The 25,633-nt window shown below is 53.3% G+C and overlaps 8 protein-coding genes across 8 annotated transcripts; 4 read left to right on the top strand and 4 right to left on the bottom strand.

Annotated features, from left to right (window-relative positions):
- Positions 1–169: 169 nt before the first annotated feature.
- Positions 170–1,843, top strand: BO72DRAFT_466533 (tRNA (uracil(54)-C(5))-methyltransferase; the record flags this gene model as incomplete). The annotated part of the gene is made up of 1 exon (XM_040946773.1): positions 170–1,843. The coding sequence occupies one exon, from the start codon at positions 170–172 to the stop codon at positions 1,841–1,843; it is 1,674 nt and encodes a 557-aa protein (XP_040803907.1).
- Positions 1,844–2,090: 247 nt separating this feature from the next.
- BO72DRAFT_445718 (actin-related protein 3) lies at positions 2,091–4,125 on the bottom strand. The gene is made up of 4 exons (XM_040944123.1): positions 3,870–4,125; positions 3,772–3,794; positions 3,330–3,694; positions 2,091–3,258 (listed from the first exon to the last, which is right to left on the bottom strand). The coding sequence occupies exons 1-4, from the start codon at positions 3,902–3,904 to the stop codon at positions 2,359–2,361; spliced, it is 1,323 nt and encodes a 440-aa protein (XP_040803906.1). The 5' UTR covers positions 3,905–4,125; the 3' UTR covers positions 2,091–2,358.
- A 976-nt stretch (positions 4,126–5,101) lies between these two features.
- BO72DRAFT_372264 (threonine aspartase 1) lies at positions 5,102–6,779 on the top strand (the record flags this gene model as incomplete). The annotated part of the gene is made up of 5 exons (XM_040941039.1): positions 5,102–5,220; positions 5,287–5,486; positions 5,538–6,440; positions 6,492–6,601; positions 6,654–6,779. The coding sequence occupies 5 exons, from the start codon at positions 5,102–5,104 to the stop codon at positions 6,777–6,779; spliced, it is 1,458 nt and encodes a 485-aa protein (XP_040803905.1).
- A 98-nt stretch (positions 6,780–6,877) lies between these two features.
- On the bottom strand, positions 6,878–8,668 carry BO72DRAFT_423853 (TFIIH/NER complex subunit TFB4). Its single transcript, XM_040942855.1, has 2 exons — positions 8,539–8,668; positions 6,878–8,461 (listed from the first exon to the last, which is right to left on the bottom strand). Exons 1-2 carry the CDS (start codon positions 8,582–8,584, stop codon positions 7,338–7,340), a joined length of 1,170 nt encoding a protein of 389 aa, XP_040803904.1. The 5' UTR covers positions 8,585–8,668; the 3' UTR covers positions 6,878–7,337.
- A 1,122-nt stretch (positions 8,669–9,790) lies between these two features.
- BO72DRAFT_445714 (putative short-chain dehydrogenase/reductase) lies at positions 9,791–11,068 on the top strand. The gene is made up of 3 exons (XM_040944122.1): positions 9,791–9,977; positions 10,093–10,859; positions 10,919–11,068. Exons 1-3 carry the CDS (start codon positions 9,935–9,937, stop codon positions 10,979–10,981), a joined length of 873 nt encoding a protein of 290 aa, XP_040803903.1. The 5' UTR covers positions 9,791–9,934; the 3' UTR covers positions 10,982–11,068.
- Positions 11,069–11,277: 209 nt separating this feature from the next.
- On the bottom strand, positions 11,278–15,034 carry BO72DRAFT_372256 (glycerophosphocholine phosphodiesterase; the record flags this gene model as incomplete). The annotated part of the gene is made up of 4 exons (XM_040941038.1): positions 11,278–11,508; positions 11,561–11,961; positions 12,018–14,834; positions 14,899–15,034. 4 exons carry the CDS (start codon positions 15,032–15,034, stop codon positions 11,278–11,280), a joined length of 3,585 nt encoding a protein of 1,194 aa, XP_040803902.1.
- Positions 15,035–19,408: 4,374 nt separating this feature from the next.
- On the top strand, positions 19,409–20,438 carry BO72DRAFT_445712 (uncharacterized protein). Its single transcript, XM_040944121.1, has 2 exons — positions 19,409–19,484; positions 19,543–20,438. Exon 2 carries the CDS (start codon positions 19,706–19,708, stop codon positions 20,117–20,119), a length of 414 nt encoding a protein of 137 aa, XP_040803901.1. The 5' UTR covers positions 19,409–19,484; positions 19,543–19,705; the 3' UTR covers positions 20,120–20,438.
- A 1,017-nt stretch (positions 20,439–21,455) lies between these two features.
- Positions 21,456–24,677, bottom strand: BO72DRAFT_23364 (UNC45-central domain-containing protein). Its single transcript, XM_040939871.1, has 2 exons — positions 24,376–24,677; positions 21,456–24,267 (listed from the first exon to the last, which is right to left on the bottom strand). The coding sequence occupies exons 1-2, from the start codon at positions 24,454–24,456 to the stop codon at positions 21,850–21,852; spliced, it is 2,499 nt and encodes an 832-aa protein (XP_040803900.1). The 5' UTR covers positions 24,457–24,677; the 3' UTR covers positions 21,456–21,849.
- Between the last annotated feature and the right edge of the window lie 956 nt (positions 24,678–25,633).

Here is a 25,633-nt window from a genome sequence, read left to right as displayed (position 1 = left end):
GTTTGCTGATCGACGTGGGAAATTTCAGGATCTATAGATGTTTGCATTGCGGTCCTTGCGCCTGCTCTCACCCAGACTCCCGTCTCAGTTCACCCTCCAGACTCCCCGTCTGATCCACACTGGTCTTTCTGCAGATATTAATCGACGATTGGACTTCGTGGTTCAAAGAATGCAGGAACCACCCAAGAAACCCGCCAACCCGCCCAAGAAGCGCAAGCAGCAGCTCCGCGATGAGAAGCGCCAAGGCTTCGACGAGGTCCTCCAGGCCGATATCGATGCGCTCATCCGCAAACACAAACCCGCTACGGAGGTCGAGGTCGAGGTCGAGTACCTGACCCCCCCGGAGCCAACCTTGCCCGAGCCCTTCACCGAGCTCGAAGTCCAGATCGCCGAGATATCTTCGACGGGAGATGGTCTGGCATTGTCGGAGGACCAAACCCACGTCTACGTGGTGCCTTTCAGCGTCCCCGGGGATAAAGTGCTGGTCAAGGTCGTGCGCCACTTCCCCTCGCTAAAATACAGTATTACGGACTTCGTCAAGGTTGTTGAGCCTGGCTCCCAGCGCAACGATGCCGGCATCGGCTGCCAGTACTTCGGGAAGTGCTCCGGGTGCCAGCTCCAGATGATGTCCTACGAGGACCAGCTGGCGCACAAGAAGCGCATCGTCGAGAAAGCCTTCGCCAACTTCTCCGGCCTCATCCCCGAACTGATCCCCGCCATCGGCGACACCTTCCCCTCGCCGCTGCAATACGGCTACCGCACCAAACTCACCCCCCATTTCGCCGCGCCCCCGGGCAGCTTCCGCCGCCGCAACAAGGGCGCCTCGGCCCCGCGCCACACCGAGGTCCCGCCCATCGGCTTCACCTACAAGAACCGGCGCACCGACCTGGACATCGAAGACTGCCCGCTGGGCACGGACATCGTGCGCCAGGGGCTCAAGAGCGAGCGCAAGCGCGTGGCCGAGCGGATCTCCACGTACACGCAGGGCGCGACCCTCCTGCTCCGCGAGTCCACCTCGCGCACCCCGAAGAACGAGGCCGACCGCGAGAAGAGCGAGTGGCCGCGCACCGACGACCTGAACCACATCAACGACTACTCCGAGGACCTGATCCGCACCGAGACCGACGCCTACACCGAGGAGAAGCGGTGCGTGACCAACCCCAACGCCACGACGGTCGAGTACGTCGACGACTACGTCTTCACCAACAAAGCGGGCGCCTTCTTCCAGAACAACAACTCCATCCTCACCGGCTTCACCGACTACATCCGCCAACACGCCCTGGCGCCGCCAGCACCTTCCCCCTCCTCCTCCTCCCCCTCCCCCTCAACCACCGACGAACCCCAACCCCAACCCCAACAACAAATCAAATACCTCCTCGACGCCTACTCCGGCTCCGGCCTCTTCACCATCACCCTCTCCCCGCTGTTCAAATCCAGCCTGGGCGTCGACGTCGCCGGCGACTCCATCCTCTCCGCCCGCCAGAACGCCCGCGCCAACCGCCTCCCCAACACCGGCTTCGCCGCCGCCGACGCCGCCGTCCTCTTCAAGGACGTCCCCTACCCGGCCGACCAGACCCTGCTGGTCATCGACCCGCCCCGCAAGGGCTGCAGCGACGACTTCCTCCGCCAGCTGCTCGCCTACGGGCCCCGCCGCGTCGTCTACGTCTCCTGCAACGTCCACACCCAGGCCCGCGACGTCGGCGTCATGGTCCAGGGCAGCGCCGAGAAGAAGATCCGCTACGAGATCGAGAGCATCCGCGGCTTCGACTTTTTCCCCCAGACGGGCCATGTTGAGGGTGTGGCGGTCCTAAATCGTGTGCCGATTCCGGGGGGTTCGACCTAGTTTTTTTTCTCTTTTGGAAAAGAGGCTCCGGTGGTGGTGGTCGTGGTGGCAGGCTGGGGCTAGTGGGGAGTGCGGGAGTGTTGATGAATGAAAAAAACTTCCTTTCTTGTGTTATATACATTATATTCTAGTATTGGCGTTGTTTGGGGTTGCCTTCGGGATTTGGGGGGATTTGAAAATAGAGTATTTGAATTACACTTCACGATCTGGGGTTCTTTGTTTACGGAGAAATTGTGTATTTGCTTGGGAAGTGATTGCATCTACATTTTACATCCATATTATATACATTGATTGCTGGAGTGAATGACTGGTTCGGAAGCCCTGCAGTCTAAGATCATGTGTGTCTCTTGTGTTTTGTGTGTCGAGAACAGCCTTTCTCCGGCCGGGTTACTATAGAAGCCTTTTGTTTGGTTTCACAATCATGAAGAAGAGAAAAGACTATGGACAAAGTAGAACAGAGCACGATATCTCACACGCCAATCACACAGAGAGACAGAGAAAGACACAACATCACCCTAAGCACTGCCGGGCCCACCCAGGAGAGCAAACCGACGGACGATACTGGGGCCGATCTCGTCGTACTCGGCCTTGGTGTGGCAGTAGCTGCGGAACTCGGGCGTCTGGCCCAACAAGCTACCGCCGAACCACGGGCCGTGGCGCTGTCGCTTGTGCGTGACGACCGCCACGTCCAGACCACCGCTCCGCGCGCCGCCGCTGCGGGCCTCCGAGGCGCGAATGCGGGCGTCTACCAGGTGCCGGATGTCCCGCTGTAGACGGCGGCCGAAGTCCTTGTACAGAGTGGATCCACCGGAGAGGACGATGTTCTTATAGAGGCCTCTCCGGACGTCGATGGGAGAGGACTGGATCACGCCGTCGACGACGTTGGGCAAGGGCGTCAGGAAGTCGGAGGAGTAGATTTCCGGGTTGAAGAAGATCTCAGGGGCCAAGAAGCGCTCGTAGCCGACGTCGATGCTCACACTCCGGCCGTTGGGGGCGGTCACGGTGTGTTTGAGGAAGCGGTCGGGCTCCCGGTCGTAGCGTGCGAACTCCTTCACGATGTCGGGGCACACGTAGCAGTATTCCTCCTTGACCTTCTCGGCGGTCTTCAAGCTGCTATCCGGCTCACCGCGGTCACGGAGCAGACTCTGGACGAAGTAGGTGATATCGCGACCGGCGATGGGGATGCTCTTAATCGAGGAACCGATGACGTAGCCCTCTGCGACGGGGATAACATGCGTGACACCATCACCCGAGTCGATGACGGTTCCGGTCAGCGATCGATCGGTGACCTTCGACGAGGTCCAGGAGGCAGCGAGAGCCAGCACGGCTTGGACGGCGATGTAGAGACCGGCGCAGTTGAACGACTCGAACATGATCTCGGCGGTGTTCTCACGGTTTTCGGGGGGGTTCAAGGGCTGGTGTAAGTTTGGATGTTAGTGAACTGATCTCCTGCTGTCGCATTGGCACGGGGTAGTTGGTAGCGTACGGGTTCGGTGAGGAGGAAGTAGTGGTCCTCCGGCTCCACGCGCAGGTACTTGAAGATGGAATTGGACCAGAACCGCTCCATGTGGTCCCAGTTCTCAATCTGACCATGACGGATGGGATAATTGATCGCGTAACCGGGGCCGTTGGCCGCTGCCAGAGCCTCGTCGCCAATGAAGTAGTCCAAGTCCTCCGTACCACGCTTCGTGGACAAGTGCGAGCTTGCCCCACCACCACCACCGGCCAGGAAAGATGGCTTGTTCGCGACGGGAGGTCGGCCGGGGGCGGAGCCTGCAGCACTTCCGGCGCCCGCCTTGGTAGCAATTGCGGTGGGAAAGACGAAGGACGGCGAGTCGTTACCGGCGAAACCTGGTGACTTGTCAGCCTAGAGCTCCGTGGGGTAGGCAGTAGGCGTAGCTGGAATGATAGCGGGGAAGGAGGCTTACCAAGCTTGGAGTAACCAGTTCCGCTGAGCAGTGAAAGCCCATGGTCAGCTACAATGATGTGATCGAAGAACAAAAGGGGGGGTTGTTGGGCGACTCACTTGTCCATGACAACGGCCGGAGTTTGGGAAGCCATGACGGATGATGTGGAGTAGACGCACTCCCCCTTACTATCAGGTCGCGGACGAAAGGTGTTGGGTAGGAGGGAATTGACGGAATGTGTCCGTAGAAAGGTAGATAAAGAGAAGCTGACCCTCCAAAGAGATCAGCAGAAGGGGAACAGCGGGGGAGGAGAAAGAAAGAGAAACAACAATCGGAGAATGGGGGAATTAAGATGGGGGATTGAATTGGGGAGGGGATGAATGGAGGGGAGCAGCAGGAGCAGAAGAGGGAACGGACCGGGAGGGCGGGCAACACCATGGCTGGCAGAACGGCACGTGTTGGGAGTAGTTAGTGTGTAGTGAGTAGTTTATCCATGCATCGATCTTTATCTTCCATCAATTCATCTTCCATGGTGTTCCTTTGCCTCTCCGCCATTGGAATTTGTGTATGTCCTCTTGAACAAAAACAAAACAAAAAAAAATAATCAATCAATCTCGCTATGGATATTTCTGACAAGACAATGGAACAGCTGTCATTGAAAGCAATTGCAAAGAAGAAGTACAGTACAGTCTTGAAGGGCAACTGCTGCCCCCCATAAATCGTCCTTTGCTATAAGGAAGGAACGTCTTCCATCTACTACTCCAACCACCCAACGATCATGTCTCCAACCACATCTACCTTCTTCAACTCTGTCCTATATGACTCCCTAAAGTCCTCTGTCTATCAGTACTGATTGTTTATTCTTTGTCCGGTGACATATGCTTTCTTTCTTCCATCATTCGTATACTGTATTCATAGAGAGAGACAGGTCGAACTACAACCACAACTCCACCACCCTCTGGTCATTGCGGCTGCGCTCCCCCTCACGACTGCGGCTGTGCGTTCTTCTGCGGCTGCATTTCGATTCACTTTTGCTCGCTTCCATAATCGTGGCCAATCGCACAACACTTGCTTAGCCCGGCGCAGTGAAGTTCAAAACACGCTCAACCTGAGGGGCGCCGTGTTCTTTTACTTTCCTGCATCCTCCAACTTTGCGCTTCTCTTAAGCTGAGGACTCTAAAACTCAGTCAATTGACCGCTGTGACTGGTGCTCAGACACTCTGATCATCCGCCTGTCCTTACGGTCAGTGTGACACGCAAAACACCTTCCTGTCTGCCAGGTCTCCACTCAGTCAAGCCCATCACGCGGCCGCGTCTCATTCCAGCATTCATTGCGAGGCACCTCTTAACCATGTCCTCCAACAAGAGTGGTGGGGCTGGTGGAGGAGGCATTGCAACCATTTATGTCCATGCCGGCGCTGGCTTCCACAGTGTGCAGAACGAACATCTACATCTGCAGGCATGTGAAAAGTAAGTTGGCAACCAATCTTCGTTCCCGCACTTTACCTGTCTCGAAGCCATTCTAACCTGGAGCAGGGCCGCGCGATCAGGAATGGCCGTTCTGCGCAATGGTGGAACGGCTGTAGAGGCGGTCGAAATGGCCATCATGTATCTGGAGGACACTGAAATCACCAATGCTGGCTATGGCAGTAACCTGACAATTGATGGAGAGGTCGAGTGCGATGCTACGATTGTCAATCATCTCGGGCGAAGCGGCGCAGTCGGAGCTGTGTCCCGTAAGTAATCTTTCTCACTGGTTTAAGCGCCAGGCTAATGCCATTCTGCAGAAGTGAAAAATCCCATCATGGTGGCACGAAGCATCTTAAATACGTCAGGAAAGCCATTAACCCTTGCTCGTGTGCCGCCAAATTTCCTGATTGGACGAGGTGCAAGGGACTTCGCCTATGATCAGGGACTGGTGGTCCTGCCTCCTGATGCTCTCGTGGCTCCGTCTGCAAAAGAAAGATGGCGTCGCTGGCAGCAGGAGCTACAAGCCGCCGAGCACAAGGAAAGGACCAAGCTGGGGAACTATGTCCCGTACCAGACTTGTTATCGCCGTCCCATTCCTTTCAACCCTGCCCAATTGGCCAACGCTTCCAGTCCTCGTCTTCCCGCTTTGCCTGCGCCCAGCGCTGTGGTTCCCGGTTACTCGGAGCCTGCAGACCCACGTTTGACCTGTACCACTGCAAGTCTATCCCCAGTGGAACCAACCCGCACACTTTCCGATGCTTCTGCACTTAGGGATGGCAGGTACATGGATGGAGGGCCTTGCACTTCCGCTGTGGATCTCAGTGGACCGTCGTCCGAAACCTCTGAGGCCACTGTTAGCCAGCCTGCGGAGGTGATGGACTATGTCAGCGATACTGTGGGGGCCATTGCTGTGGATAGCTGGGGCAATATTGCGGCCGGCTCGTCTTCTGGCGGCATCGGGATGAAGCACTCCGGTCGTATCGGACCTGCGGCACTCGTGGGAGTTGGCACAAGTATAATCCCTGCTGACCCCAATGATCCAGAGAAGACCAGCGTCGCAGCCGTGACTTCGGGAACTGGCGAACATATTGCGACTACGATGGCCGCGCATACGTGCGCTATGCGGATCTACTACAGCCAGAAGAAACACAACGACGGCACATTCGAGGATGTTACCGAGGAGGAAGCAATGAGCTCTATGATCGCATCCGACTTCATGGGTAATCAACTCCCACCTTTTCCACCTGATCTTGCTGACATGGCTGGTTCAGGCCATCCCGGTGTTCGTGGAAGCAAATGTCAAGCTGCGATCGGCATTGTTGCTGTCAAGAAGACTACGCATGGCGTTTACCTCTATTTCGGACACAACACTGACTCATTCGTAAGGCCTGGTCTGACCTCGATTGTTTTAGGCTTTCTACTAAGTGCAGCAGGTCATTGCTTCGATGAGCAGCGAGGATAAACAGCCGGTGTGTGTGATGTCCCGCAACAATGGCAATGGTAGCATTGCTCAGGGCGGCCGCGCCACTCGAAGCAAACCCATGTCGCAAGCCAAGTAGTGGCACCCGGTCAAGATCGACATTTGCTTTCACCAATTACCTAGCGTACATCTACTGTTGCGCTCAGAGTGTTGACCAGTTTACAAAGTAAGTGACTTGTTTTTTATTTTTTATCATTTCGTCTGCCATCAAAACTTCGTGGTGTTATGTACCGGGTGTAAAACGCTCAGTATCGCACGCTGACGCCTCCTCCCCTCGAAGGCCAGATTCTCGATCGATGCTTCGTGTCAATTCCATTGTTGGGGCGACGATCCAAGTCTATTCTCGCTCATAGCTCTTCCACCAGTGAACCAGATCAGGGAAACACGGTTTGGCCTGGCACCGAGCGCTCGTTGCTGCGTCAAGTGGAGGTCAGAATGTGTTGAGCTGAGGCGGGCAACAAGAGGGAGGAACCGAGGGTATCCGTTTCCTAGTTACTTTTCCCAGCCTAAGAGGCCACAGATAATACAGTAATTCCCGTGGCGTGGGTTGCTCTAGATATTTCGTGCCTTGTATACCCAGAACAGTAGCGATGTCGTGACTACCAAAAAGGGCAGCCATAGCATGTCCTGGTCACCCTCACGGACCATGTGTCGGCGTCGGTGTAGGCGTGGCCGAGGCCCCATTGCCCGGCCCACGAACCTTCTTCTTTTTCTTCTTCCGGGCGACCACCGCCGGCTTGGCCCCGTAGTCGCCCATCTCCAACACGGACCCACAGGTCAAACACTCGCCCTTCTCCAACGGCTCGCAGAAGATACTCAGACAGATCGAGCACACGAACCCGATATCCACGACGCGGCGGTGACAGAAGCACGCGGCGCGAAAATCGACATCCACGCGCGTGGGGAGGATCAGATGCCGGCGGGAGCGCTGGTCCGGCAGAAACGCCATCATCAGGTACTGGAGCAGCCCCCGGGGCTCGGCGAGGGCCATGTACACGCCCTTGGTGGCGTCGGCGGCCTGCTGCAGGAAGACGGCGTCGCCGGCCAGCTTGCACACGTCGATGGGGATCTGCAGGCGCTGGCAGGCGAAGATGGCGTTCATGATGGGGATGTACTGGTGCGCGGCGCCGGTGGCGCTGCTGACGCTGAGGATGAGGATGCGCGACTGCAGGCCGGATTCGGTGCTAGCCTTGTCACCACCAGATGCGGCGGCGGCTCCTCCAGCTGTGTTGGTGCTAGTAGTAGTGGTGTTGTTGGCGTGGGCGTTGGGATCCGTCTCCCCGCCGTGCGCCTCGGCCCAGGCGATCGTCCGGCGGTTGATGTGGCTCAGCGCCAGCGTCAAGGCCCCCGCCATCAGGGTGGAGGTCGTCGCGGAGAGATCGTCGGCCGTGGTGCCGCCGAGTAACCTGTGCATATTCTGGGTGACTTGTTCTTCGACGATGCGGAAGGGGCGGTATTTGTTCATTTCGTGGGGCGGCGGGGGTCGGTTGTGGGAGGGCATGGGCGTGTCGCCGTCCTTGTCGCGGGGGGGTTGGTTTGAGTCGTGTGAGGCGGCGGCGACCGGATACAGCCATGTGGCCTTTTGGGTGTGCGAGGCGACGACGGCGACTTCGTTGGCGTAGTTGCAGGCCAGGTGGGCGTTGAGGAAGACGAGGATGTTGGCGACGGCTGTTGAGAGGGGGAGGGCGGATTGGCTGCTTAGTTGGGCCCAGGCGTGCGGGTTGGTGTCGATGATGACGGTTAGGAGGGAGGGGGGTCGGTCTGTTGTTGTCTGGATGTTAGTTTGGGGGTTGAGGGGGGTGGAAGGGGAGATTGGGACTGGATGGGATGGGATGTACCGTGAGCACTGGTTGAGTAGTGCTCTGTTGCGTCGATGGTGTTCATTTTTGGGAGTGGTGGCTGGAGGCGCGGTCCAGGGTTGGGTGGGTTGATGGATGGCTTCCTGGGAGGAATTGAGGTGGCTATGAGGTCCAGTGGGGGGTGAGAGAGTTCATTGTGTTTTGCAGAGGGAAATAAGTTTGTACGGGGGGGGGGTCTTGAGGTAGTGGCAAAGGAGTATAGAGCATCAAATTGATAATGATAAGCCGGAGGAATCGGGAGTACACCGCCTGCGCCACCGCTCGGAACTAGCAGGGCAGCTCTAGTTGCTTGCCGATTTGGGAATAGTGCATCTGGACTATACACTTGCTGACTGGTTTGTATAGCTATCAACTCCCATTCAACTGCCACTGATATTGGACCCTTTAGATGTGTGGAAATAGTCATTGACTTGACAAGAAGGACTTAAGTTGGCTACAAAAATAGAGACTAAAATAAATGCTCTCCCCCCCCATTGGCACCATAATGATCTCATCTGGAATATATAGTTCTGGCATCGTGACCTTTATGTAGATAAACAGCCTCAGTGGTGTCTCTACATCAGCTTTACAGCAAATCACAGCAGCTAGCCTCCGAGTCCCCATCCCTAAACATCGACAACCAACTCGAAGAAGCCACCCTGCTCCGACTCGAGAACCACAACCTCTAAATCCGCGAAGACACCTTCCACCTCAACGAACTCGGCTCGTGGGGATAATCGGTCTTGGGAGGGTTCCGTCTTGATGTCAGGGAGCATGAACGCGAGCCGAGACCGCACGTGGCAGAGAACAGGGTCAATGTTTGGGAGGTTGGGCAAGGGCTTTGGCGGGCCCGGGATGGTTAGCTGTCGCGTTTCTTGCTGTTGTTTCATCATGAGGACTGCAAGGAGTTTGCTTTTTCGATGGGTGTTGTTCTTCTCTTATGGAATGGCGTTTATTCGGAAACAAGGCGTTTACAGTTGAACTGGTCACGTTGCGGCTTTTCACTGCGCATATGAGGAGCTATGGGTGTATGGGACTGGGTTATGGTTCTAGGCGTGGGAAGGGATTGCTTATCGCGAAGGCATGAGGTACACAAGCCTATCGAGTACTTCGTATCATTCTGACAATACTTGGAAATGTAGGTTGTATCTGCAGATTTACTACTCATATTACAAGTAGCAGGACGGATGGACTGCGCCAACTTCCAATGATATCATCTCTTCGGGCTGTTCCTCTCCCGAGGGATGTCACATTCCTACCTCAGGTAGCCCAGGTCGCATCCCCCTCCTTCGTCTCATCCAAGCATGATAACCCAGATTGAGATATACCCACTGTAGTACATTCATATACTTACAACTCAACAAAATCAATAGTCTAATCCTCTCGAACGAGCGCCATGGCCCTCGCCAACAGACTAGCAATCCTCCCCGGAGGTCTAGGTAACTACACCCGCCCACTCACCCATCCTTAATCCACCACCTCCCCCCTACCACACAATTTACAGTCACCCCCCCAGACCCAATGTACTCTACTCAACAGAACCAACCCAAACAGGCGGCCTCGGCACCAGCATCGGCCAGAAGCTTCGCCGACAAGGCGCGCAGCTAGCCATCCTCTACGCGCCCTTCGAAGCCGCCCGGCGCGATCAGCTCCTCGAAGCCGGGTACGGAGCAGCTGCTTCCCACCACCATAGAAACATCCACACCTACGAATGCGACATCACGTCGCCCGAGTCCGTGGAGTCGGCGTTCGCCAAATTAGCGGAAGAGTTGGTGACCCCATTGTCTACACGGTCATCGTTGTCCTCATCGAATCCAAGACCCTTTCCGAGTATCCTGATCAATACGGCCGGGTATGTCTCGTTGAGCGACATGGAGGCGACGCCACCCGAGGAGACGCTGAAGCATCTGACGACCAATGTGTTGGGACCGATGTTGTGCGCGCAGGCGTTCGCGCGGCTCTACTTTGCATCTGCAAGAACGGCGGGGGCCGCTGCTGAAGGGCAAGATGCTTCGCGATTGACACCGCCACCGGGAAGGATCGTGAATATCGCTTCGCAGGCGGCTCATGTGGCGTTGCCGCGCCACGGGGCTTATTGTGCCTCCAAAGGGGCGCTACTGGGCTTGACGCGGAGTATGGCGTCCGAGTGGGCGGGGCGGGGCATCACGGCCAATTCGGTATCGCCCACCGTGGCGTGGACGGAGCTGGGCAAGAAAGCTTGGGGGGAGGCTTCGGTTAAGAATGCCTTCTTGAAATCTATCCCAACGGGAAAGTTTGCTCTGCCGGAGGAGGTGGCGGATGCGGTGCTGTTTCTCTGTCAGGTAAGTAGTTCTGAAGAAACGCTCTGCAGGGTGGTCAGTATCAACTAATGGCATGATAGGACTCGAGCGGGATGATCAATGGCGCGGACATCAGGGTCGATGGGGGCTTCACTATCCGGTAGTTACCTGAGATCGAATGGGGAAGTCGAGCGGGGGATCTACAGGTGCTGATGTGGTCGCAAAAGGGCAGGGTCGTCGCATCCAAATCGGTCAGTCGCTATTTCGTGCCATCGGGACCGCGGTAGGAGTATCTAACAAGCTATGCGAAGCTTACTACTACCCACTATCCGTCCATAAAGGACAAACGTAAACGATCATCGAGTTCTAGATGGGAAGGATCTCCCAGATGCAATCTATGTGTAATTAATCGGGCCAAATGTCCAGCTGGTCGCTTGTTGAATCAGCATCGAAAGCTGGCTCAGAGAATTGCCTCCGGCTTCACGTGAAGACCGTTGTCCTTCTCCTCCGTCTGGTCCAGCACGGGAATTCCGATCGAGTCCTTGAGAGCACTAGGTGTGGGCTGCGCCAAAGGACTGGGCTGCGGTGAGACTCCCGGCGTCCCGCGTTTGCTTTCATGTTCAGTAAGTCCTTTTCGGATGGCGAGGACCGAGTCCACAATGACCGCATCGATACCCTCAGCAACTTGGAGCTGTAGAAAAGTGTTAGAGAGGACGGCAGGTTGGTGCGCTTTGTTGACTTACCTTGACGTTGGCCGGGTCATTGTTGATTGCTCCATACGACACACACACCAATCCAGACTCCTTTACCACTCGGACGAGTCGAGGGCACAGAACAAGAGCCTCAGCCTGTGAGACAACACCGAGCAGGTTCCATCGGGATGCAAAGCGGATTGCTTCCTGCAGACTGCTAGCACGAATGTCGCCAACAGGAGACGCTCCGGAGTCCGACAAGAAGAGCACGGGAATAGAGGGTTGTTTGAAAGCAAGCAGCAAGCAGACGTCTGGGTTGAAGCTGGAGAAGATCATGTTGCGTCCCTGACCCATGTCGTAGGCCTTAGTAAGGACAGTATCCACAAAAGAATTCAACTCCACTGCGTACGTGTCCATCTCCTCCTCCTCGCTTTCGTGGAGCATGGGATATTCTGGTGGACGTGGTCAGTGTCTCGTGTGTATGTTCTTTGACCGGAAGGATACTCACTCAGCTCGATGTTAAACCCAACGGATTGAGGGAGCTTCTTGAACAATTCTTCCAATGTGGCGAAAGGCGCTTGAATATGGTTGCCACGACTGTTACCTTTGAAGCCCTTCTTTTTGAAGTCACGGGTGTGCTTGATCTTCTCGTTCAGCTCGGATGGGTCATATTCCGAGCCACCAACAGACATCGACCGCTGGCGAGGATTGAAGTAACCCTTGTCATTGCCGAAAACGTCTGGCGTCTGTGGTGGCGAGCCAGGGCGACGGGCTGGTTTATTGTCTCCCACTTGGAGGAATTGTTCTAGCGTGAGAGTGTGGACAGGAGCATCGATTCCCGTCTCGCTGACAAGAAAATCATGGTAAATGACAGGTACATGGTCCTTTGTCAGCTGGACGTCGAATTCGACGTAGGAGGCGCCCAGATTAGCAGCAGCGATGAATGACTGCACAGTGTTCTCGCCAAGCTGTAATGAGTTGCGGCTGGCAAAGTTCTTACCAAGACCACGATGCCCAATCACCATAGTGGAGCTCATACTCTTCCAGTACGTTCGGTCCCCAGTGATTGTCATGTTGGGATGCTTGAATGGCGTAATGATCAGGAAATTGAATGTGACCGAGCCGATCACCTCTAATGTGTTTGCTGCAACAATAGGGACTGTAGAGTCGCCTTTGAGGTTGATGCGGTGGGATCCAAGCGTGGGCTTGATACTCGAAAGCAAGGCAACACCCCGTCCAACAATCTTGTCCTTAGAGCCAGCGTAGGTAGGGACCAGATCAAACAGGAGCCTGACTTTGGAAGCATCTTTGGCGTGAAAAACGATGGGCTCAGTCGAAATGTTATCTTGAACAGGAAGGTCAATAATCTCAGGCTCCCCTCGAGCCCCGCTAGCCGAAACGACAATCGACAAAGCAGTGTCGAGCTGGGTGGAATGGGCGCTCTCCATGGGGATTCGGTCAAGATTGACAGCCTCGATGGAGCTTCGCATGTCCATAGTGCCCAGGCTGACCAGAACCATGGACTCATCCGTGAGATACCGATGGCCAAAAGTCTTGATAGGCTCTGCATTGCGCAACGAGGTATTGCTGGAAGGTGCGTTAGACCGCCTGTCAGACAAAGACGACGGTGGAGGAGATGGTGGAGCGGACGAGACGGTTGGAACGGGAATGACGGGCTCCGCTTCGCTGATCTCGGGAGGTGGTGTGACTTTGGCAAGGCATCGAGCGATATCGAGATGGCCTCTCAAAGCCGCATGCTCCTTGGCAGTCCAGCCGGAAGAGTCAAGCCTTTCGAGTTCGGCGCCTGCTTCGATCAGCAATTCCACAACTCTCAAAGCTCCATCAACGCAAGCGATGAACAGTGGAGTCCACCCATACGTCTTCTCAGCGAGTTCCGTGTCGGCCTTCTGTTCTGCATTACCCTGCAGCAGAATTTCCGCGCATTCATAGTGACCAAAGCGGGCAGCGACATGCAGTGCGGTTTCGCCGTGGTCGTCCTGATAATTGATGTCCACTCCGGCCTCAACCAGAAGGCGTACAATGTCGACAAAGTTTGCTTTGGTCGCCAAAGCCAGCACAGCACTCGAGCGCGAGACTTGTTTGCGGATTTTGGCTTTGTCTTTATTGGCCCCATGCCAGTTTTCGGACTCAAGGAGATATTTCGTAGTCAAGGGATGGCCGCCCACAACACTCAGATGCAACGGAGCCCAGCCATCATTGTCCTGCCAACGTGGGCCATCGATTCCCTCGGTGACGTCGAACATATCCCACGCCTGCAGGTGCTCAATAATGACTTCGCACACAACCTTGAATCCATATTGTGCTGCGTAATGCAGCGGGGTACGCCCGGAGATATCCTTCGCAAGCAGGGCTTTGCGCTGGCTGGGGTGAAGCTGATCTAGTATATGCAGCAGCAGCGACACCGATGGATCAGATCTCTCCAGATGCTGAGGGAACTCGTCCTCTTTCACAACCGAACGAGGTGCTTGGAGAGTAGGCATAGCAGCAGGAGTGATGTAATTCGATGTTTCCAGAGGGAAGTCAAGGACCATAGAAGCAGACTGCTCCGAATCGTTGGTGGGTTGCGCTCGACCGATCGAGATCACCAATCGATGGATACAGTTACGTTTGTTGATATCGTCCTCTTCGTCCAGCGTGTCCATGCGGTTCAGCAACACTGTGATGCAAGCGTTCGCGCGATAGTAGATGGATCGCTGGAGGAGACTTTGAAGGACTTTGGGCCAGATGTGTTCTCCCGAGTCATCCGCAGCCACCTTCAAGGTCTCGAGTAACTCCAGTAGAACGTGAGTATCATTTTTGTGCAACGCTTCGTCAACAGCCTGAAGCATACTGGATGGCAGGTTCAAATGGGGGCGTGATCGGCCTGCCTTGAATGACAGGGACGAGTGTGTAGAGCTGGCATCATCGTTGATCTTCTGTTCCCCAAGAATCGACAAGCGGTCGTTGATGGTTTTCAGAGCATTGGTTATATCCGGATTCGACGCGAAGAGCAGTGGGTCGACTTTCGTCTCTAGGTACTTCTGCTGTGTCTGAACGCCGACTTTCTTGTCCAGCTTCTTGGTGATCTTGATGAAGCCCCGCCGATTGACTTCTCCGTACCACTGGAGTTTGCGCCATTGACCACGTAGCTCGAGCAGAGCCGCCAAAAGATCCTCAACTTCCTCGGAATCCAGGCGCTGGCGGCCATCCAGTGACGGACCGTATCGCTCTTCCAGAATCTTCATGCGGCGCGCAAAGTCGGTGTATTTCTTGTTATAGAAGTAGTTGACATCCTCGAGGTTTCGATCGAGCGCATAAAAAAATCCTAAAGTTCGAGTCAAAACAAGCGCTCAACGGCCTGAGTGAGTAGAGATAGGGTCGAAGCTTACCTGTAAGATCGGCCTCATGGCCAGCCTTTACGTTTTCCGCCGAGGCTTTGATGAGCCGTTTCAAGTCCTTGTAATGAATGTAGTTCGCGCTCCATTCCGGAACAACATTGCGGGGCAAATTGCGTCCAAATTTCATTTTCGAGAGAATTTGAGTCGAGGCCAATCGAAGATGTTCGAGATGAGGACAGAAGGTGAAATACAAGCTCTTTTAGAACTCGTCTAGGGGTTTGTTCGGCCAAGGAAGAGCACAGCTGACGAAATGATGATCAAATGGAGAACAAGTGGATCTGGGGCAGACAAAAGAAAAATGACAAGTCAAACTTCGAGCACAGAGCCATGTGTTAGTTTATCGCGGAGTCATGGTCAAGCCAGATGGGGTAGTGGGAAGAACCTGGATGGTTGGATAGTGAGAGAGAGAGAGAGAGATGGATGCGTTTGATAATTGAAGAAAAGAAGGCGAGAGCCACGGGTCATATACAGTTTGGAATCCTTGGGACCAGGCGACAAAGGAAAGGGACCGAGCTATCAGCACGTGCGAGAGTCGGCCAAGACATATGATCGAAGGGAACCGACAAAAATATCAGTTGCTAACCCGAGTGGGGATGAAAGGAATCCACCCCGACGTAAGATGAAGAAGAATTTCGGGGCGGAATGACCATTGAACGCGGGCGGCTGGATCTGCTGCACGCCGGACGCTCCCTGATTTGCCCGCAATCTCCTCCGCAGAAAACTGGTTCAGCCCAGTGTCTATGAGTAAGATGTCTGTGAGGAATCTGATTCTTAGCAGATGGTTCCGCTCTTGGATCTGTGTGGAAAACAGGTCAAATGGCGGTAACCTTATGTTGATCAGGCCGGTTCACTGACTCAATTGAGACTTGTGAGTGAGTATTCGATTAAGGGGGCCATTCTCCGGTTCTTAATCTAAGTCTCACACCAGCTGCTAGTCTGCCAATAGTGCTGACTTGCTCCCCCACCAATTCGCAAATTAAGCCTTCTAGACTGTTTGACTGTCACTGAATCGGCCATAGTGCTTAGCCCGTTGGTGGGCGACTGAGTCCGGTGACCCGCTGCTATCTAGGCCGCGGAGGCTGGCGGATTCGAGAAGCAGAAGTTCTTTCTGGCGGGATATTCCCTCGCAGCGATGATCACCGTTCCCCTCACTGTCACCTCATTCTGATTTGTGGCCAGATGCGTCGGAGGGAGGGGGGAGGGCGAGTCGTGGCCGAACATTGTCCATTCGAACCTCGAAGGGTTCGAATAACTATTTTAGCCTTGAGCCTGTGATTGCATGGTTCCAATAAAGAAGGGTTGCAATCTCCCTGAGGTTATGACCTGAGTAACTTCGACATACTAAGTAAGAAGGAGTTGCATTTCGGGAGTTATTGTTAAGATGGAAAACTCCCGTCAAGTCAGATGACCTCCCTCCAAGCTGCAGGATTACTGTACTCGACTCTAACGTGACCTGCTCCTGCACACACTAGTGATACACTATGCTGCAAAGTAGACATTCCTCACTTCAAACTTGACTACACTTCTTGGTATTCGCTGCACCTTTGTTTCTCCTTGGAAGTTTGACAATGGCCTTGCTACCGAAGTACACTGCACTATCTTAGAAAGGAGCTGATACATCCTGGTCGCCTGACCTCAAGGTCAATAATTTATAGTGCTCTATTCGATCACGCGGCTTCCTTCTACAATCCGGACTATTGAAGCAAGAACATGGAGGCTTTATATGATTGTCTCGATTCCTAATCGCTTTTGTGAACGACTATGATAAGAACATCAAGTCGCTGCTCTCTTCGAGGTCTTCGGAGGAGAGGAGGCTGATCGCTCTGGCTACTTTGTAACATCTCATTTTGCCATAAATCTCGCCGTGTGGCTGTATACTAGAGCTAGCTTTGACTCAAGAAGACTATAGTAACTGGAATTCCATACTTCAATATCGAACTCGAATGCCCATGGTCTGCTGCACTTTTTTGTCCAAGTGATAGCGAGTCTGCATTCTGGTTCTGAGTGCAACAACCAGTACTGCTGGGCATTTTGGACGTAGACGCCCGCTTTTTATGGGCCTTAGTACAGCGGGAGGTCTACAAAATGCAACCCCCGGATTCGATAAAGGAACGTCAGAGCCATGCATTACCTTGCCGAAAACTCTCCGGTACGAATCTGTATAGCCAAGGACACTCAACAGCGTGTCCACTGGCAGACTTCAGGTGTGGTGAGTCCTAGTTAGCGAATAGGACGAACTTTTGAAGGATAGGAGGTGCAGCGTCTTGATCAGGCACTGTATGACTATGCACAATCAACATCAAGTACTCCATCAGTAGTTGAATACCGCCTAGCGTGTAGGCTATCATCTCGCGTCCCACCCGAACGATGCTCGCTGCCTCCATTCCTCACATCCCACGGCTAATAGTCGCTCTACATATCTCCATCCAATGGTGCCGTGGTGGCAACCAAGGACTGGCTCTGGCTACCGCGTTCAGAGATGATCACTAGCAATACGAGGTTCCTCCACTGTTTCGTGGGAACGAGGCCACAAATCAACAAAATAGCCCGGACCATCAGCCTTCTTCCGTTTGACGAAGTCTTGATAACGACATTTCGCCCTTCGCAGGTGGCTTGGATTTTGCGATTCAGGTGCATGATCACTGTCACTACGGCAGAAAGTCCCTCCAATCAGTGACTTCGGCCATTCAGCTGAATATCACTCGAGGATAATTGCTTCAAAGAGAGGGGTAACTGGGCGACAGTTGGGCCCTTATGAGTTGAATGAGTCGATTGCGGTATTTACCCGACGGCTATGGGTTGAAGCTTGTGAACAGCGTGGGTATGCGGTTTGAAACGTGCGGGCTGGCCCCATCTATGCATGCCCTGGCATACACAGATGAAACCTTTCAATGACTAGCCTAAACACAGGTCGAGGTCATATGCACCTCTAGAGTCTCGTATTCACTAAGGATCTCACCAGAGGAAATGATCATTTTATCAATGCAAGAAGTACACGACTTCTTGTTAAGGAATGGCGCAACTGTATCGTGGATATAGTCATCTTGGATAACGATACCTCAGCTGGAAATCCCGCGGAGATGAGTATATCACAGGTGGAGATGACTGGAGGTCCAGGGGAGATTGCACGATGTCACCCTGCCAATACCTGCAGCCATTGTAGCCCGGGTCGCGAGGCTGGGGCACCCAGCGACCGGATTTTAGACCCATTCATGATGTCTGGCCGGAACTTCAAGTATAGTAGGCCCCGAGAATGTGATTCAAAGCAGCGAGAAGACACAGTATGTCTGAGATTGCATAGCAGTAGTCTTATCGTCCTCAAATTGTGCACTTGATTCCTCTGGCCGGAGACGAAGTAGAAGCATGAAGCTTCGCGATGTTCGGATGACGAGGCTTTGCGGATGTTGAGGATACAACCCAAGAGCAGATACGAGTCGAGCCATGCGAATAGGCAGATCCATCCTCTGTTGCGAGCAATTGCACCCTCGGGTATGTTCCGTGGTATAGATCAGCTCTGGAGGGTGGAGCAAGCCCTCTATCATGTCGTCTGCAAAGCGCCCCTTTGCCGTCTTATGTGCATACACGAGAAAATGGGCTCAAGAGAGTGTGGGTAGCGGTACTGATTCCGCCCTGTGTTTGTATAGCTTCAATCAAGTGGATTCGTGATTATGATGCCTGACAAATAATGTCTGGTTGTGGAGCTGTGGATCGTGGTACACATCGCAGTATGTCACTGTCGTTCTTGCCGCGTCGATGAGGCTCGATGGCGCGCCAGAGTCACTTGATGGCTGTGGCAAATCAAGCTAAAGATTCAGCCTGATTCTCCTTAATTGATGAGGTAGTGCTTGTGGTGACATGTTGGAGCTATGAAGCCTTGCACGAGTCAGCATTGGTGAGCATCGCCCGTTGCTGATGTAACTCACTTTCCGTGCTTACATTTGCCAAGTTTATCTCTATGCAGGGAAGGAATGAGCTTAGGCGATAAAAAGTTGTTGATTCTTCAGCAATGTCAGTATGGCGGAATCATTAGACCTGTCTCTCCATGCCTTTTGGATCAAGTCAAGGGGATGAGGGTTCCGTGTAGGTTCCAAAGGTTAATCAGCCTTTCGGGTAGTTCTAGGTATAACAGCGACAAATCCCTTCTTCCAATGGCTCTCTAAGGGCCCCACAACTCGTAGCATGCGGGGTAGAGAGCCTCCTTAAGTTCCAAGTTGACCGCCTTCATAGCCTCATCTACTCACTCAACCCACTAACTCTGCGGGCATCACGTTCTGCTTCCCAGGAGTCTACCTAGTACACCAACATCAGCCACTTCGACGTCCGGTGCAGTAGCGTATGAAGAGATATCTCCAAATAAGGAAGATGGTAAAATCTGTTCTATGTCATTTTTTACACAGTGATAACATTGAAATAGGTTAAATGCATCTTTACTGCAACCGTCTGCAGTCAGCCTCGTCCACAATGGCGGCTACTCGGAAATGACGCCGTCCTGAATACGAGACTCATGGCAAAGTTTTGTTGATGAACCCATTATTGTTGCGAGTCAGCACTACCACATTCACCCGGGGCTTGCTCAGGTCAGGATAGTGTGAACCCACCGCGCAACTGGTCTGGTCTATAACTCTCACCTGCTAGGCAGACTTGCCCTCTCTTATTATATAAAGAGGCTTGTTTCCTCTCATAAGAAACATCAATCTACAGAGCTCATCCAGCATTGGACATCCATCTCTTTCTCAACTTCGCTTTTCACACTTTGCTGCTATACTTCCTCTTTTCTGTTTACATCACACACAACAAGATGAAGCAATTCATGACCCTGAGCTTGGCCGCTTGCCTGGTGACTGGTGTTCTGACCCTCCCAACACCCGATGTTGCTTTGGTCTCTACAACCCACGGCGCCAGCGACTGGAAGCGCGGTGACAACACCGTCAATGGAGCGAGTGACTGGAAGCGCGGTGACAACACCGTTGAAGGTGCCAGTGACTGGAAGCGCAGTGACAACACCGTTGAAGGCGCCAGCGATTGGAAGCGTGACGTTACTGTCGACGGAGCGAGTGACTGGAAGCGTGACAATACTATTGAAGGCGCCAGTGACTGGAGGCGCAGTGACAACACCGTTGATGGAGCCAGCGACTGGAAGCGTGACAACACCGTTGATGGAGCCAGCGATTGGAAGCGTGACAACACCGTCGAAGGCGCCAGCGACTGGTAGTTCCGAGCGCCGCAACGCAACTACACCTTGAACGCTGCCCGTCCACAATCCACAACCTCGAACCATATCACCAGACAATTTCCATGGATCATTCCTTATACATCCTGTCATCTTAGTGCATCCCCGACAATCAAGTCCATCACTCTCGCTCAAAGACATCCCATGCAAGCGCAATGTTCAAGACAAACTTCCCCAGAATATGGCAAGCACACCTGACATACATGTCAAATTGCCCTATCCATCAGCAAGAAGCCGAAGGAAGATTCCAAGGCCGAATTTGAGTCTAGTCAGCAACAAGGTAGTTTAGTCAGAAAATGCACAATTGACTCCCAACGATCCTCCAAACCCAGAATTTGGCTAAAGCTAAAATGAACATCGATAACTAAAGCAAAGCACCTCATTAGATCCCATCATGAAAATCCATCTACACCTGCCCCCTTAAAATCTCAGTTTTCACCAGTAACCATTCACCACAAACCCTTGAACCCTCCCTCTACCGCATACACCCACCTCTCCCCAAAAGTAAACAACCCCTAAAACCCAACCACTCAGATAACCTACAAATAATAATTCTAACACCTCCAAACCAGGGGGAATAAATCAAAAGATACGCAAAACCTGCAGAATTACACAAACTGCGTCATAAGTATCCCCAAGGCAGCCCAGCCCAGCCGGCCAGCCAGCGGGCCGGCCGGCCGGGGGCCCGGCAGGGTGTGTTGAACTGACCGGTAAGTTAAGTGTGTTTACCTACCTAGTATGTTTGCATGCGCGATTTTTCGACCACCACCACCACCACCAAGAGCACGCTTTTATTTCCCTCAAAACCTCGCCCTCGCGCCCTCGCGCCCTCTCCCCCTTTCTTGATTCTGGTTTTTCCTTGTTTTTTCTTCCTCTTTTATTTACCTTCGATTCTCTGAATGACTCTACTTCCCGTCAAAAATGAGGGCTCTCCTCCGGGTCGACTATATCGCAGACTGATTCCTGGATAAGTCACCCCTACCTTACCGATATATCAATCGACAGGGGCATTGGGGCAGTCGAGGAGAAAGCTCAACTGGAAGTCAAGCAAGAGCCTACTCAATTCTCACCGAAAGAGGTGCATACACCCTCAGCAATTAACTGCCTTGATCGTCTTTGAAAAAGGCTTGACTCCTAAAATCACCAGATTTTGCTATACAGATTCCGCTTCGCGGGTGGTTTTCCCAATCTCCTCTCCCTTCTGTCTCTCTCCACTTTTACCCCCACTCAAATCTCGTCACCCCGCATTTTACTTGGGTTACTCCGCATCAACTGTTCAACTCCCTTGCCATTCACTGGAAGGTCATGATTACACTAATTGGATGGAAGCATTTCTCAACGAGAGAATCATTCAATAAATAGCTATCAAGGTCGTCTTGATTCGACACAAAAGAGCACATCATTCTGGTCTATGGCGGACTCAAAAAGGGACAAATGCACTCCGGAATCCCCTGACGCATTGAGAAAATCCAGCCACCGTTCCCCACGCTCATAAGACCAGCAACATTCGTTAAACTTGAGCAACACATCATAACACCAAAAGTCAGACAGGCTGATGAACGCCGTTAAAAACCACAAACAACCGGACCGAACACCGAACCCTTGACGCGAGCTGTAATACCGCAAACTCACAACGCTTTATCGAGCAAAATAGGTATGAAACACCGAGAATAACTATGGAAACGTGAAAGCTCGTTATGAAGACAAGATGCCTATGACACCAAAGGCTTGAGGGCCTCGACACCTACTTGGAGGATAGCGGGATTCTTGGTCTTCTTCAGCAGATTTGTCAAGATGTCGATGCCCCCATTCTGCTTGATGGCATCTTTGGCCCGACGAGCAACATCACCGGTGGCAAGACAGGTCATATTCCTGATACAGGCAACACCGCGATGTACAAGCCCGTCGTCTTCTTCCTGGCACAGACCAAGCAGCAACTGAACACCACGAGGCCGTTCGAGAACTCCTGCCATCGCTGCATCAAACTCAGTGAGCATGGCGAGAGCTCCACCCGCAGCACTTTGTGTGGCGAGGTCGTCAGTATCGGTAAGGGCCAAGAGGATATGCAGACGCTGGGCAGCACGTTTCGAACCATCGGCAAACTTGACTACGCCTGATTCGCAAGTCATCAAGTTACAGACAAGCTCACATGCAGCACGCTGTACCAAGGGACTATTGGAAAGAAGGAGTTCCTCGATAACAGGCCAGGCTTGGCGAACAATGGCTTCAGGAGCGGACTCATCAGGGTGTGAGGCCAAATTCGTCAGAGCCAACAAGCTCTCAAAGACAGGAAGCAAGTCCCGCGGCTGCTCTGTGGAAAGGCTGGTTGTCTCTGGAACGGAAAGCAGTGCAGTCAAAGGTCGAATCGCAGATGTGATCTGGGGGAAGCCAGAGCTCGGGAAAACAAGCGCAGGATTGACAGAGATCAAGATTCGCGCCAGCGCATGTGAAGCATTGCTGACTATCTCAGTTGGCGACGAGCCCTGCTTCACGGTCGACATACCAATCAATAGCTTGACGGCTCCCTGCTGTGCTAGAGCACCGCGAGACTTGCGATCACGCGAGAGAGAGAGAAGAATCTTGCTCATGAGAACTTGTACAGAAGGCAGGCTGGTCTTGACACAGTCGACCAGAAGGGGAACAATTCCTGCTTCGACAAGTGCGGTGCAACGAGCAATGACGTGTTGCTCTTCGTCCAAGGGATCGGGGCCGTTGCGGGCCTTGGGCGATGCTTCAGCGTATGACTTGAGCTGTGAGACTTTCTTTTGTTCCTCCGTCAGGTTGGGAAGAAACTGAGTGAGGTTCATGATGATCATGAAGCCACCATAGAGGACTGACGGAACAGTAGAGTTTTCGTGTAACACTCTAATGAGGTTCTGCACAAAGACTGGATCCTTGGCAAGCTGTTCCTTCACGGCGGGTTTGACAGAGGCATAGGCCAGACCCTCAATCACATTAGCCATGCTCTCACCCTTGCGCTTCGACATCGAGTCTTTGAACCGATCAACCAGCTCGATAACCCGGGTGTCCTCGTCCTGGAGTTTACCAATGGTTTCGGAGGGCGCGACCTGCGCGGCAGTCCGAACCTTGGCCAGGATAACCGCTGCCAACTCAGAGCTTTGGTCACTGCCATTGGTAAGAAGATGAGAGAGCCAGGTAGACAGATGTTTGAAGATCGCCTCACGACAGTCTTTGTTGACGCAGGCTGCATTTAGAAGTTCCAAGAACGATGTTTCGACTTTCCGGCTCTTCGCATCTCTGGAAGTCAGAGGAGCCAATGCAGCCAGAAAACTCTCCGAAAGAAAAAGAGCTGCGGCAGCCTCCGGAATCACAGGAAAGACGGCAGCAGTTGCAGAGAAGGCCTCAATCAGCCCATCACTGCGGCCCTTAATCACCTTGGAAGAGACCAGGTTGGAGAATCGATTCTGGCCAACTTCTTTCGAGACCTCGAGGTACTTGACTGTTGCCAAAGTAGCCTGGCTTCTCCATTCAAGGGGTAGGCGAGAATCCAGGGACGACAAAATCACATCCAGACTCTCATCATCCACCAGATCCTGCAACCTGGCCGCGTCAACGGCGAGCAGCCGCGCAATACCTTTGAGCGAGCGGCCGTCCTCATCATGACCAGACTCCATCAGCTTGGCAATGAATAGCTGGAAGAGCTCACGTTCACAATGCAGACGAGCATCCTGCGATAGCCAAACGGAGGGGTCTAGAACAACGGTGTCGAGGCAAACAGCAGCTGCGTCGCCCCTTTCGTAGATCTCGTCAAAGAAGGTGGTGACGGAGATTTGAAGCTGGTTGGAGAAGTGCTGGCGCACGCTTGTACTCTGGCGAACCAGACCGGAGATAATGTCGTCCTGCAGCGAGGACAAGGCATGTGGGCGTTGCGCCAAGATAAATTTGACACAATCCAGTGCGACCTCCTCGGGCGGTTTGAGGCCGTCGGTGCGCAGATAGAGGGCGGCATCTTTACCCGCGGGTTCGTCCTTCCCTGAAGTATACCGGCGGCAGAGATCTAGGAGGTGATGGCCATTTTCCTCCTCCTCTTGGATCTTCAGGAAAGCTTCCTTGACAGCTGGATGTTCGGGCGCTAAGGTGAGGGCTTCTCGAAGGTTCCGCGAAGCGGCCTGCGATAGATGACATTAGCCACCTGAAGCGGTCGCAAACTAACGCGACGACACGGTAGACTCTCAGATAGACGAAGTACGAAAGAGAATCGTGTAAGTCAGACATACCTCACGGTGACCAGCATCTATCAATTCAACAGCCTCTCGAGTCAAATGTACGGCACGTTCTTCGCTCGTTGAGTGAACCATGTCAGGCCTGGAAAGTGGATAAGGCGGGAGCGGAAGGATTAATTCGCAAGTGAGGAGAACCCGGTCGGTAGAAGGATGAAAGAATAAAACGGGACAAAGCCACGGTCGGGCGGGAGAGGAGGAGGAGGAGGAGGTGGGAGGAGAATAAGAAGGAGAGAAGAAGAAGAGGAGGAGAGCGCGAGTCAAGCCAGGGGAAGTACAGTACAGGAGTTGTGGTGAAAAGTGGAGGGGTGGAGATTGTTTTGCAGTACTAGTAGCAAGAAAGTAGTGAGGGTTAAACAAAGAGCAGCTGTGTCAACCCGCAGTAGTGGTGGTGATGATGGTAGAGCGACGCGACAGCCGGACAATCATCGGCGGAGGAGAAACCTTGGAAGATAAGGGAACTGACTGGGTTCTGTTCTATTGATGTGAGGTCAATAAGAACAAGAGAACAAGAGAATATGAAGAAGATGGTGTGGTGGTGTGGTGGTAGAGGTGGTCTTCGTGGTAGTTGTACTGTAAAAGAAAGCCGAGCTGGGCTTATCTTTTTACTTTTTTCTTGTTTGACTTTTTTTTTGCCTCCAAGGCGTGGAGGAAAAGGATGGAAAGAGTGGATTCCATTGAATGGAGACTGGAGAGGATAAGAAAAGGTGGTCCGTGTGACTGGCTTGCCTTTTCTGGCACTCACTCACTCTTTCCAGTTCTCCAAGTTCCATCCAATTTCTCTCTCCATCCAAGCTCAGTGCTCAGTGCTCAGTGCTCACACTTGCTCACACTTGCTCTCAGCCTCTCTCTTTCTCTCTCGTTCCCTGCCTGCTTCGGACCTCCGACGCTCGTTTCCTGCAACCATGAGACACACATCTTCATTTCCACCGCCCGCCCCACCCCTTTTCCCCCCCCCCCCCCAACTGCATTCTCATTCCAGTCCTCTTTCTTCGGTGATCATTTTCCAGACTTCTATGCATTATTCATAGCTGCATTATCATGGACTACCCTTACTCCGTACTTGGCCTTAGCATAACCAGGTATTCCTCCAGTACTTCCGCCAATCCGCCTATCCGTCCCGACAGTCGGAGCTCCCCCTCGTTTCGGCAGCCGCTCTTCGGAACTTGGAAGGCGGCTTAACTCCGACCACACTTGCCTATCGATACGCTATCGTTATCATCAATCATCGTTATTAGAATACAACAATGCCGAC

Source organism: Aspergillus fijiensis (assembly GCF_003184825.1).
Source record: "Aspergillus fijiensis CBS 313.89 unplaced genomic scaffold BO72scaffold_11, whole genome shotgun sequence".
Lineage (NCBI taxonomy): Eukaryota > Fungi > Ascomycota > Eurotiomycetes > Eurotiales > Aspergillaceae > Aspergillus > Aspergillus fijiensis.
Note: the sequence above shows the minus strand (reverse complement) of the source record. Positions and strands in the feature narration are given on the sequence as shown.